Source organism: Sinocyclocheilus anshuiensis, unplaced genomic scaffold (genome assembly GCF_001515605.1).
Source record: "Sinocyclocheilus anshuiensis isolate Anshui unplaced genomic scaffold, SAMN03320099.WGS_v1.1 scaffold697, whole genome shotgun sequence".
Classification (NCBI taxonomy): Eukaryota; Metazoa; Chordata; class Actinopteri; order Cypriniformes; family Cyprinidae; genus Sinocyclocheilus; species Sinocyclocheilus anshuiensis.
In genome coordinates, this window is record NW_015538036.1 from 513717 (window position 1) to 527557 (window position 13841).

At 37.4% G+C, this 13841-nt stretch overlaps 1 protein-coding gene across 1 annotated transcript; it reads left to right on the forward strand.

Moving 5' to 3' along the window:
* The first annotated feature begins 2161 nt into the window (after positions 1-2161).
* gas1a (growth arrest-specific 1a) lies at positions 2162-4975 on the forward strand. Its single transcript, XM_016476512.1, has one exon. The coding sequence runs from the start codon at positions 2712-2714 to the stop codon at positions 3492-3494; it is 783 nt and encodes a 260-aa protein (XP_016331998.1). The 5' UTR covers positions 2162-2711; the 3' UTR covers positions 3495-4975.
* Positions 4976-13841: the final 8866 nt, after the last annotated feature.

The following is a 13841-nucleotide window of genomic DNA, read 5'->3' on the forward strand; positions in this document are numbered from 1 at the left end:
ACCTCCTTTAAATATAAATGAAGCTGTTACTGCAGTGAATTCAGGTATTAAGAGAAAATAGGAAGAATGGTGTTTGATGCCTAATGGTAAAGCTGGAATAGTTACTTGTTGCTAAGGTGGTTGTTGATGCAGAGTGAAGCAACTATTATCTCTAGATCAAATCATTGTGCTCTCAAGACTTTTGACTCATGGGGTATAGAGTTCCCTACATCCATCACCTGGAACTGGTGCAAAAACGTCATTGTCAGATCTGACCATCCGTAACTGACATTGAGTTCATTGTTTAGGGTCAGAAGCTCGCTGCACAGTGGCCTAAAGGTACATTCCTAACTCTAGAGTAGTGTTTGAAACACAAACCCTCTTTGTGCTAGGTGGACCCACTGATCCTCCGTCCTAAGCATCAGCAAGTGCCCCCTTTTCATGTTCAAGTGTGAACTTGTATGTTATCATTTTACACATGAGTCCACCTTTTTTCACGGCTCATGGGTACATTTTATATCTGAACCCATTGTCGATGTTGCTGCTAGCCAATGTCTCGTTTTCTATTGTGATTGATGAGACACGGTGCAGTGAGCCAGGAACTATCATTTTCAAACAAATTCCTTGCCTGGATCAAGCTGAAATAACATTTGCCCAAAAAGCATTTTCAACTTGCTGTGATATGTAAGAATTTATTTTATAAGATCTTGTCCAAAAGGACAAAAACTTATAAAATTAAATCTTGCATGGTAACAGCTTTGTATTTTCAGCAAATGCCAAATGTTAATTATATCTCTTGAAATAAATTCATTACAGCTGCATACAGGGACATCTGATAAAAGAAAACTGACTTTCCACAACACAATTGTTACATTCCTTCATGAAAACCCTATGTAGTTAGATTTAATGAGCATGGATGGAAACTCACACTTGAGTTGCAAAAAGATTGACTTGAGGGTTGACTTAAGACTTATAAACAATTGACTCTAAATTAGAAGTTACTTTACGGAGTCTTTAGGTCTACAAGGAAATTGTCTCTTGTTCACCCTATGCTATACACTGTATATATATATATATATATATTACTATATGCTGTACACTACCGTTCAAAAGTTTATGGTCAGCAGTTGTTTTTTTTATTTTTTATTTGTGTATTCAGCAAGTATGCATTAAGTTTATTAAAAGTAACAGTAAATACATTTACAGTGTCACAAAAGATTTTTATTTTAAATAAATGCTTTTCTTTCAAATTTTCTATTTATCAAAGAATCTTGGAAAAAATATATCATGGCTTTCACAAAAAATAGTATGCAGCACAACCGTTTTCAACTTTGATAATAATGATAAATGCTTCTTGAGCAGCAAATCAGCATATTAAAATAATAGATCATGTGACACTGCAGACTGGAGTAATGGCTTCTGAAAATTCAGCTGTCATCACAAGAATAAATGTATTTTTAATCTAATAAAAATGTATTTTATTATGCACATTAACTGACAGTCACCACTGATAAGCTACTACTAAATATTGTAGAAACTTAATTTGCTGTAAAGTTGCTTTGCAACTATTTGTATCGTGAAAAGCGCTATACAAATAAACTTGAATTGAATATTTTTAGTCTAATAAATAAATCATTCAGAAATCTTACTGAAATCTTACTGAACAGATTACCCTTAGGCCCTATTTTCTTTTATTTTTAATTTAGCAGCTGTTTAAAATAACGACGAAAAGCATACATTGCTTGAAAAAGTCATTAAACAATTTGCATACTGCTTTTACATTTTATTTATTTATTATTATTTTTTTTTTTATATTGGGGCCCTAAACACAGAGAAACCGAAACACTAGCCTAATTGAAACTTAACACTGCAAAAGTCCAATCCTGTTCAAGAAGATTGCTGGTTACAGAAACGATTCTTGAGTCTCTGATCAAGTATTCATAGTCATAAAATCAACTGTGATGCTGCCCAAGAACGTACCTCATATATATTCTACAAAGTCTGAGAAACGACGGTATAGTTGGGTTTTCTAACCCACGTTCTGCTTTGAGGTAATCCAAACCTTTTGGAGAGGTACCATTCCTGACCCATCATGCCCTACCCCCATTCTCCCGCCCCTAACTTGACGTCGAGATTTGCAACAACAAACGGTCTGACCAATAGGAATCCCTAAAACTTCCGCAGGAGTAGAATGGATAAAGCAAAACTAGCGGGTCAGAGAGGGGCCAGTGTGTGCATTTGAACGCCGTGTTATTATCTGTTCGCGTCCCGATGCGTACTTATTGACGGACGACAAGCGCTCGCCCGTGAATGTATCAGTTCAGTCGGGGAAGCGTGATGTTAGTAGCTCGCAAGCGCATTCGGATGTGAGCGAGAGCCGCGAGAGGACGAGCTCGTGAGCTCCTCACTTCTGCCCACAAGAAAGACAAGAGGTGGAAGGAGGAATCACCGCACTGTCACACGGACACGAACCGGGAAGATGGAGTGAACAACCCGTTTGCTGGAAATAGCACTTCTCGTAATCCAGGCTTCTTTTTAAGAACATGGATTAGGCTACAGGAAAATGTCTTTATAGATTCACCGCAGTTGTGGAACAAACTTTTTCTTTTGGATGGACCTTGCAAACATGATCTGAGCTGGGGGATTTTTTTCCCTCACTAGATGCAATGGAAATATGAAATATGCATGCTTAAAACTGACCTGACGCCAGCCAAACTATTACAGACTTCGATATGGCAACTCGTGCAGGTTTGGTTCGTGGCGCGCGCACATTCATTTGGCCTTTCGCTTGTGTGCTTGTGTGTTTTAGTTGTTTTTCCATCGCCTCCTCCAACCACCACGGCCGTCGGTTGATCTGCTGGCAAGCAATACTGAACTGCCAGTCGGAGCCAGAGTGTCATTACGCTTATGACCAATATTTGCACGCCTGTGACTCGATCCTGAGCGGCCAGAGGAAGAAGTGTCCCAGTCACTGCATCTCGTCGCTGGTGCAACTCAACCTGACCAAGAGCGGCCCGGCGCTGGAGGACTGCAGCTGCGCCTCGGACCCCCGCTGCCGGGAAATCAAGCGAGCCATCGAGCCGTGCTTGCCCAAAACCAGCAGCATGGGTTGCACTGAAGCCCGGCGCCAGTGCGAGAGGGACATCCAGTGCCGAAGCGCCATGGGCGATTATTTACTCCACTGCGGGAAACTCTTCAGCGGCTCCAGCTGCTCGAACCCGTGCCGCAATGTCATCACGTACATGCGCAAACTTCCCAAAGCTCAACTCCTGGATTCTTGCGTCTGTGATGGCTCAGAGCGGACTATCTGCGAGTTTATCAAAAATAGTATGAAAACGCTTTGCTTTGACTCTCCCCCCGTGGATGAAGAAGGCTCCAGTGGGTTGGACGATGATGAGCCCGATGATGAGGATTACTCAGAACCAAAGCCCACGAGGAACACAGGTTCTGCTTTTGTGGCATGTTCTGTTTTGACTGTGGTGGCATCCATTTTGGCTCTAGTGCCGCTTCCTTGATCACTTTGAAGTCGAGTTAATGATCTGCTCCAACGGCTGTTCGGGAATAGTGCATTTGGTCAATTTTCTCCTGTTTTCAAGTTCGTTAATGGCATGCTGTTTAAACATTTATTCCTTAAAACGATCTAGTTTTTATTTGTATGTGTAGCAAGCAATCCAATAGTGACTATCATTTTCAACTTTTATTAGAAGTTCATTAGGTGCTACTATTCTTTTTTTAAGTTACTAGTGGCTTTCCCAGTAGTTACTAGTATCTATCCCACTTTTTTTCTAGCAAACTTTCTTATCTCACTAGTTACTGTTGCTTTTACTGATCAAATGTAATGACAAGTCAGAGTAGCTACTTTTGTAGCCATAAAATTAAATAAAAATTAAATTAAATTACAAAACGTACTGAAAGGATACCAGTAGGCTAGTGTGTATATTCAGTTGAAAAACATGAATAGATTCTAATACGTTTGAATAGTTTGTGAACCACAGCTCCCCATAGAAATGAATGGCAAAAAAATAGACAATTTCATAAAAGTGACAATAGATTAGTTACTTGACATGGCTAGCGATAGTGACTAATAGCAAAATTACAAGTAACTAATGAATAAATACTAATTCCTGAAGAATTCGGTGAATTGAAGAAAAGGTCATTGTTGGATTACTTGCTAGCAAATAAAAAAAAAACTACTAGTATAATTAGCTTTAAGGAATAAGTGTAAACACAGCTTGACATGATTTTTCTCCAAAGAGTACAAGTTAAGCTTTGTGTGACACTGAGGTGCAGTTCTTATCCAGAAATTGTCACATTGTAAATGTGTTTTGATTCACTATGCAGATTTACAGTTACAGATTCGGCCCAGGTGAACAATGACTTGTCTAATGAAAGTTTTAATTATCAAGCTAAAATTCTGATTCTGAAGTTAAGAGGTCAGTCAACTGCCTTAAACACCAACTTGCCTATTTCAAGTGCTATTTTGTAAAAGACAAATTTATTTCCTTAAAGATATAGAAAAAGTTTATTTTGTTACCTAGACATTTTAACAGCGAAAGTTGTAATTATAAAACTGTGCACTGCCAATGTAAAACTAGATTTTTTTAAACATATAAAATATTTTTATAAAGTTGCAAATGACTTTGGATAAGTAACTTCTGTAAAAAGTGTTTGGGATGCTGGAATGAATAAGGAGTAGATCTCTATATTAGCTAGTAACGTTTGATACATCTTATGAAAGTCCTAGAGATTCAAGAGAGAGAACTTTATTTTTGTCATAAAATAACCGTCAACACAAAGGGTGATGATTCCAGCTTTAAAGGGAAGTTAAATGTTTGTTGTAATTATTTTTCTTTTAGGATATTGTACAGTGTACAGATTTTCAGAGAATCTTTTAATTGTTATCTAAGATGAACTATTTACTGTGTAGACATGTCTAAATCCACTGTATGACTGCCTCAGTGATGTTCTTTTTATAGAAGGCATAAAAACTAAAGTACAAAGAATCAAAACGAGTACGTGTAATTTTTTATGTTCGTTATATTTCATAGTGTCATTACGAAGTTTCACTGTATTGACCCCATGCATGGATTCCAATGCTGAACTTAGAATATGCTAGCTAGCACAGCAGAGCTTTTCAGGAACAGATTAAGTATCACACACATAAGGAGCTTGAAGCGCTGACACACGACTTAGCAAACAGAAGTGTTGAATGTTTATGCTGAAGGCATAAACTCTGATATTTGGATATCTTTAGCAAAAGCGCGAGTGGCTTTTCCCTGGGGTGTCCGTGTTGCATCTGGACCAAGACAGACAGAGGTTTATTTATTTTGCGATCACTGTGTTTGCTTACAGGCCTTTGTCTGCACGCCACTACTGCAAGTATAAAGCAGGACTTTAGTTCTTCTAAACTAACAGAGAAACAGTAGCAGAACAACACAAACTGCAAATTGATTATATTGTTCTATAAGTTCTATATTTGAGTGGATTGATCTTTTTAGATGCTAAAATGGAAAGCCAGTAGAAATGAACTGTCAGAAGGGTGTGGACTGTGTAGGATAAGAGTAAACTTGAACGTTACTGATTTTTGATGTTTCTTTTTCCAAAAAGCAAATTCATTTTATCTGCAGTGTGACTGGTGATCCTTGCTTTAACCGGCTTAATAAAGAGAGGCTAACAGTGAAAATATGTATCTGGGATAAGTTATACAGTACATCTATCATACCAGCACCCAAGTTGGTCTTGCAAATGCTGAACGACTTGTAGAGAACGACTCTAATTTTAAGTTAAATATTTCTTCCATTAGAAATTTGCAGCCGTTTTAAATTGTAATTTTTCCTGTAACATATAGATATTTCTTTATAGATTGTATAAATTGCTGTTGCACGTATTTCCATTTTATACATGAACAAGCTATACATGAACAAATTTGTGTCAAGTTCTCTGTAAGACGTAATGGCTTGCTTGATTGTTGGTAAACGCTTTCCTCAAAGAAAAAAATTACATGTTTGCGGGTTTTCATCTGGGGCTTGAGGGTGCATATATGCATGCATTGTTGCCTCCATGTCATTTAATCATGTACAGCTAGGCCTCTCTCTGGCTCTCAGCTCTATGCTGTTAAAACCCACCACTCGTATTCTCCCACTCTTGTCACCAGGGTCTTCAAATGGGGGTGATGGTTGCAAAATGTTTTATTAGAGTGGGGACAAGGGCCCTTCAGCCAGCTGAATGGAGGAGAAGTCGAGTGGCACTTTTGTCATGGTAATGTTAAGCACATAATAATTCAACAGAACAATGCCCAGGCACTTCATTCCTCTAGAGCTCACTGACACCTCTTCAGAGCCGAACCACAGGGTAGCATGTGGGAAAGATCCTCTGGCCCCCCCGGTCCACATACTCTATGCAGGCCCCACTGCTGCCTATGTACTTCATCATCTTTGGGGGGTAGTCGAAGACCACATTTTTTTTCCCTCTTGCGCTCAGTTTCAGTCTATGCAATAGAGCCCAGCATGTGCCGTATGAAATAATGAGAGTGCACTCAGAATGGCCAATAGGATGGCAAAATTGAAATCGAGCATCTAAACTAGTCATGTCACTGTGGCCTCTTCAAAAAAAAGATGGATTATTTTTTTTTTTTGCTGTAACTCTCCTGCAGTGGCATTGTGGATGAAAGAGACTACTGCCATAGAAGTGTATTTCAAAGTAATGCATTTGCAGTTAATGCCTTTAATTCTCAATATTTAACCTTGAGTGTACAGTTTGATGTTTGATGATTAGGGTTTAAATGAGAAATCTGATTTTATTAAATGAAAAAGACAATACAAGAAATGAAGTGTTTCAAACATTTTTTTTAAATGTTTATTATTGTGGTAACACTTTAGTATTTGGACCAATTCTTACTATTAAGTAGTTGCTTATTAGCATGCCTATTATTAACGTATTGGCTGTTATAAAGCACATATTCTGCATGACGATATTCTACTTCCCTAATCTTACCCAATACCTAAACTTAACAACTACCTTACTAGCTATTAATAAGCAGCAAATTAGGAGTTTATTGAGGCAAAAGTCGTAGTTAATGGTTTGTTAATGGCAAGAATTGGACCTTAAAATAAAGTGTGACCATTATTGTTATTTATATTTTTAATCATTTTTTCAGTGTTCACGTTCAGTGGTTTTATTTTAACAAAATTCAAAACACTTAATAGTTGCTTCATTATTAATTTAGATAATGCACCAATTGTCTTGAGGCTGTACACTTCACTTGTTGTGTTTTCAATTACCTCTTGGCAAAAAAAAAAAAATGTTCCACGTCCAAGAGGTACAGGAAAACGACAGGAAACCTCACAGCAGGGCTTTCGAGTTATATTTCAGCAACGTTTTGCAACTATTCCTTAGCCCATAAAATTTCAATACTTTTGTCGTAGTGCTCAAGCATAGGTTCAACTGAAGAATTCTTGTTGTCAAACTCCTGAGAAATTATGTGATAAGTGATGAGACATGTAGACAGTTGGTATGGCTGAGCCTGGGCTGAGCATTGAAATGGAAAGTTCATTGCATAGGATTTAGACTAATCCTTTAAAGTTAGCACAAGGTATTTAATAGTGAAGTTGCTGGCTGATGCCCCCTGTAGTCTTATTCCTAAGTAACAGTTGTTTTCTAAATGATATGACGGAAGGTGTGAGCTGGTCTCTGGTGTTTAAACATCTTGTTTGTTTATTAGTTGTTATATATGGATTTTTGACTATTATTTCCTTTTTCCTCCCACACTGTTTCCTTTTCTGACTTGAAGAAACTTCTATTTTCTTTGTTCTTTGGTCTTTAGAGACAAATCAGGGTTTTTTTTCTTCAAGCTGCCACTTTGATTTCATCATGGAAGACCTTTGTGGAGTTCACGGCTCTTTGAAATGAGTAAAAAGACCTATGTCCTGGCTCTCTCGAGGGGTCTGCCGCTTTTCCCTGGGTGCGAAAGCTCAGGATTAAGCCGGTCACAAAGAGATCACTTACCTGAGAATTCGCTAAGAGCATCTCCATAAATCTGCACCCTGTATTTAGTGCAATAGAGCAAGCTTAATGTCCTGTTCTTATATTGTTGGAACACTAGAAACAACTCCTACCATTTTTGTTAGCGTGGTTGTAAACAATGACATGAGTATTGGTGAAAGTGAAGCATGTTTGTTCTTCCTCCATGGCAATAACCAAAGACATTTTGAAATGGCATTGCCATAGTTCAGAGTTTCCCAAACTTTAGTTTGCAAACAAAAATTTATGAAAAGTTAGTAATTAAATCTTAAAATATAAAATTGAAATAAATTGTTTAAAAAAAAACACAAATGAATTATGACATATAGGTAATAAAACAAATAAAACTGACTATTATTTGACATTGGGGAACCTTGAACATGCTAATGTGGTGTTATATTATTGAAATTTTAATTTCTTTAAATCTCAGGGGGTCCGGTAAATACTCCAATGTAAGGCTGACAAAAAACGTGAACCTCTGCCTTTGTTGGTCACCAGTATGTAAAGAGAGAGTTCACCCCAAAATGACAACATTTACTCACCCTTATGTTGTTCCAAACCTGGATGAATTTCTTTCTTCTGTTGAACACAAAAGAAGATATTTTGAAGAATATTGGTAACCAAACAGTTGCTGGTAGCCATTGACTTCCGTAGTATGGAGAAAGAAAAAAAAACCATGGTAGTCAGTGGCTACCTTGGCTATCTTCTTTTTTGTTCAAGAGAAAAAAGAAATGAATACAGTTTTGGAACACGAGGATGAATAAATTGTGTTAAAATTTTGGGGTGAAATATCGCTTTAAAGCTCATTGATGAACTATGATGTAGCATGATAACATTGTGTTTATTTTAACTGACGGTACGTCAGCAATTTAATAATACAAGCTTGCAAGTCATTTCTATTAATTCACATGACATCTGTGTGAGCTGTTAAACTGACCAGATTCAATGTCCATATGTTACGGCTGAGCTCTTAAGAAGCTAGTTGTTTTTATAATTTATTACTGTTCATTCTTACCATGAAGTTTATTGAACAGCTATACAAGTAAATGAGAATAATGAAGTAATTCATACATGCTGTAACAGTTGGCTCTAGTGGAACAGAGGAACTTCGATCACTCTTAAGGGAATAATGACAAATTAAGGAGACGTTTGGCTGCTTGTTTTCACTCAGGAGGATAATGAGGTGATGGAGGGAGAGGTGTTTTTTACTAGAGCAGCCCACAGCCCATTTTTTGTACCAACAGCCATAAAATCCATCTGACAGCAGCACAGGGGAGGGAAGCGTGCAGACGCAGGAGGAGAACCCCCTAAACTGGGTAGAGAGAAAGGAATGCTGGGTAATGGTTCCAGGGAATGAGAAACAGCACTAAATCTGTAAAGAATTATAATCTTTGTGTATGAGAAACAACATTTTAAAAGCAGAAAACTGGCACATGAGCCACATTCTCTTGCGGATTCCTCTGTCATCGTGGCATTCAGATAAATAAAACTGAATTATTTTGTTAAGTGATTCATTAAACAACTCAAAAAGGGTGTTTGAATATGACAGCTTATCTTTCTGTTGGATTTAGCCTTTGCTAACGCTCTGTACAAGGCCTGTGTGTCTGACCCAGTATTCAAATGATCAGGCATAACATGGCCTGCTCTGAATTGTTGGCAGCAAGCAGCTTGTTTCAGGCACACGATTGCACCCGCAGAAGCAGGAGTCATCATCCAGCTTCTTCATCCGACCACAGGACAAATAAACTATCCCACAGACAAGCAAAACACAAGCGCATGTCGAAGGAGGAAGGACACAGAGGCTGAGCGAATAAAGAGGGGATAGGAAACTGAGGAAAAGAGGAGGTTTTCCACTTGAGCCCTGCAGACCTGTTGGTAAAGAAGCAGCGTGTGTGTGTGTGTGTTTGTGTTTTTCAATGAGAGGCCATTGACTTAACATTGACCAAGCGCACTGGGCCTTCTCACTTACAACCACACAATACCTCATTCTGTCCTGTCGTTGCCATTATGTCTATTTACCAACAGTGAATACTCCAGCTAAGACTCCACTTCAGAGTCTCTCCTTGCGTCTACAGACTCTCTCATAAATATGAATAGGAGAAAGTTTAAAAAATGAGCACCGAAGGGATCGATTGAGGTAGAAAGGGTGTCTGAAAGAAGAAGAAAACTTGCTGACACGGGGCATAACTTAATTTCCACGGTCACAGGGCAGCTGCAAGGAGCAGCCTGCTGTGGAGGGCCTTTTTAACTTCAATGGCTCCACTGACCCTGAAGAGCAGCTCAGTCTTCATCCCAGCTCTACTCCTATTGAAGGAAGTGACCAGAAGGATTTATAGGCCTAATTTAAAAAAACAAGTCATCAATGGCAGTTTCCTATTGATCATCCCTCTGCCTCAAGAGAGCAGACAACCGTATGTGTTGGTATATGCTTTTAGAGATTTAACCCCTAAGGAGATGAAAGTAAACAAGCAGCAGCGCTGTTTAATGAATGAAAGGCTCGACTGCACAGTGAATGAGATGGCAGTTCTGCGTTTAAATGTTTAGATTGTTTCAATTAATTTGGATGTGTGAATGAAGATTGAATAAGAACAAATTTCTTTTTTCTTTATTTTATTATTGTGTTATTACCTCACCCTAACTTTCCAGTTGTTTCAGTGTTATTAGTATTTTGTAGCAGAATTTTGAATATTATAACTATTTATATAGTATTTTTTAACTATTTGTATATGATTTATAACTATTTGTTAATAGTTGATGTTAATGTATAAGAGCTGGTAAAATCAATGGGAAAAAACAGTTCAGAATGCATTTCTGAAAAAATGTATTGACATCATTTGTTTGCAGATACAATTACCATGTGGTGTGATATTTGTTTGTTTGTTTAAAGTGTGACTTACATGTCCAAAAGTTTCCACATATACCTTTTGGAGTCACTGTGTGTATGTACTATGTATACTGCTTTTAAAATTACTTTTAAAATTGAATTTTCAAAATATACATCCCATCACATGCATCACATAATGTAAATGTGAATCACACCTGAGGGTTTCTGGAACATTCCATCACTCATCTGTACTTTTCAATCCAGACAGTTTACCCTGCTGTTAGATTACAGACAAACTTACCTATAACTCTGGATAACACCTTTGATATACATGTTAACCTATTAATTCTCACATTCCTAAAATAAATGCCAATTCCTCTGAACATATAATCTTCTTAGAGCATGTTTCTTGGTATCAAATTTGTTTATTTATTTATTTTTTGGTCAGTTTAGTTTTGGCATGTGCGAATTTATGACTTAAGCTGAATTTGGTGTGAACTAAATGTGTTCCTGCCATTAAAAAAAAAAAATTATAATAAAAAATTGTAGAAACAATTTTCACTTAGAAATTGTTAAGAAGTTTTCCAAACATTATAAAAAAAAACAACAAGTAACACATTGAATTAAACATGAAATTATGAAGTAAAACATAGATAAAACGTACTCCAATAATTGTTTTATTTACAACTTGGAAAAATCATTCTTTACAGTGTACGCTGGAAGTCTAACCCAGAGCTGTGGTTTTGAATATGGTAGCAGTCAGTTTCAATTGAGTATTTGTGTTTCATTGAGAAACAGTTCTTAAGCTCCCTACTTGCTGCGTTAACTTGCAGGAAACCTACAAACTTTGTTTTAAAGCAACCGATTATGCTTTATTGCCAGACGTCTCAAACAGCCTACATAAAAGCAAGAGCGCACTCAGCAGCGGTCACCATGAATTACAAAACAGAACAACATCAAGTGATTAACTAAGTGCAATATCAATCAAAGACAATAAAATGGAGAACACAAACAGGGAGAGGGAAGGAGTAAAGAAAAGCTTGAACAGAATAAATAATGAAGCCCTAGCAAGGGAGTTGTTCAGAGTTAATAGTCTCTCAGAAACTGAATGGGGGCTGGGGGTTTCACTCTATTAAGTCGACCCCCAGGGCCATGGGCCAAATTGCACCCAGTTGTTTCCCTGAAAGAATTCATCCTTCACACATTCATTTCCCTATTATGTTGTCTCTTTTCATGGCAAAGGCCATGCCAGAGTACCCATGTTTTGGGTTAGTGACTTGGTACAATCTGAGAGAGTGTTTACGTGAGAGAGAGTGCACAGAGGGGTTATAAATATGTTAAAATGGTGTGCAGATTTAAGTGGCTTTGTATAGCAAGCACAAATAGGCTCTCGATATAATGAATTCATTTGGAATTGAGTTTGAAATTATTATTTTAACACAAAACCCAGTAATAGATTTCAAACCTAAGCCTAACATTTCCATAGAAGTCCATGATTTTAAATCCACAAAAAGCAATGAACAACAACAGCAAAAACAACAACAAACAAAACAATAAAATAAAATATTTATAAAAAATATATATATATTTTTTTGTCTCTTTCTTGTATGTTGACCTGGTTACAATTATTGACATACATCAGGGTTGCACACATCACTCTCAAGCTTCTTGAACTTTATTTACATTGTAATTTTGTGTAAGATATATTAAATTAGAAAAATGGATGATACTCCTACTTAAAAAAGTCTGTCTGTCTGTCTGTCTATCTATTTATTCCTTTATTTAATAAGTATCTATCTATCGATCGATCGATCTATCTATCTGTCTGTCTATCTATCTATCTATCTATCTATCTATCTATAATCTGATAGATTATCTATAATCTGATTATTTTATTACCTGTTTATTTAATGAGTTAGCTATTTATTTAAGCAATAAATTAGCTATTTATGTAATCAATAGATTTAAGGTTTTCTGAACAACAGTTAAATGTCAGATTGACCATTCTCTGGATCACACTGCACAAGGGTTCTTCTGTACAGTAAGGCTACATTAAGGTTCTTATAGTGGACAGAAAGAGAAGCAGGAAGTTAAAGATCAAGTAGCTGGAAAAAAAGGAAGACATAAGAGCTTTGGCTGACGTGGGTAATGAAAATCACCAGCAACCCAAAGCTGATATGAGAAGAGTGATACCTATAGCTCTGGGGCCAGCTGCCTTGAATCCGACCTGCTTCCAATGGGCAACAACTGCAGCAGAGAGGGTCAAATATTCCCTCCATCCTTCCTCATGGACACATATATGGACCCCTTCACTGTTTTTTCACCCTCCCTTTCTCCCTCCTGTCAAGGCAGGAGCCAAAATAACAGCCTATTTGTGCTCTCTCACTACATCCCCTCAGGACAGGACTGATTGGGAAAGAAAATGTTTGGGCTCTAGTCCCCATTTTTCTTTCATAATCACTTTCCTTGATAAACCTGCTCCAGTTGGCTCTTTCCCAGGCAACGTGCTAACTGCAACCTTTTTGTTTGTGTCCCAAAAAAGTTTTGGAAATTGTCGGTGACTTCATCCTGCATTTTCAAAACAAGCCTGGAGTAACGATGACAAACTAAATCCTGTTTATCAGTATTATGCCATGTTTAGTGCAACACTATGTTCCTGTTGATGTGTGAACTGAGCCTAGATCTGTTTTTTATTTGCCTCCCAGCTACAAACCAAGTCATTTGTTAACACATTTCTGTGGTTGGAGGTGAGTAAGTGAATCATTGGAATGTACTGATATACTTAAGTAATGTGTTTTCATTTTGATGGGAATAATTAATAAAATATGAAACCTAACTGTGTATTGCTTCCTCCTATTTTGGTTGACACTTGAACATATGTGGGTGGTGGTATTTGGACCTTAATGCTGGTTGCCAATTGTTGTAAAACAGAAAAAGATGACGACGCAGTGTGTAGCTACTACTGGCAGACGAAAGATGGCAGACGAAAAAGAGACACCCTAGAAAAGTTAGCTCATCA

Bases quoted from the DNA above. Each gene is read 5' to 3' on its own strand.
- gas1a (XM_016476512.1), top strand. From the start codon at position 2,712: ATGGCAACTCGTGCAGGTTTGGTTCGTGGCGCGCGCACATTCATTTGG.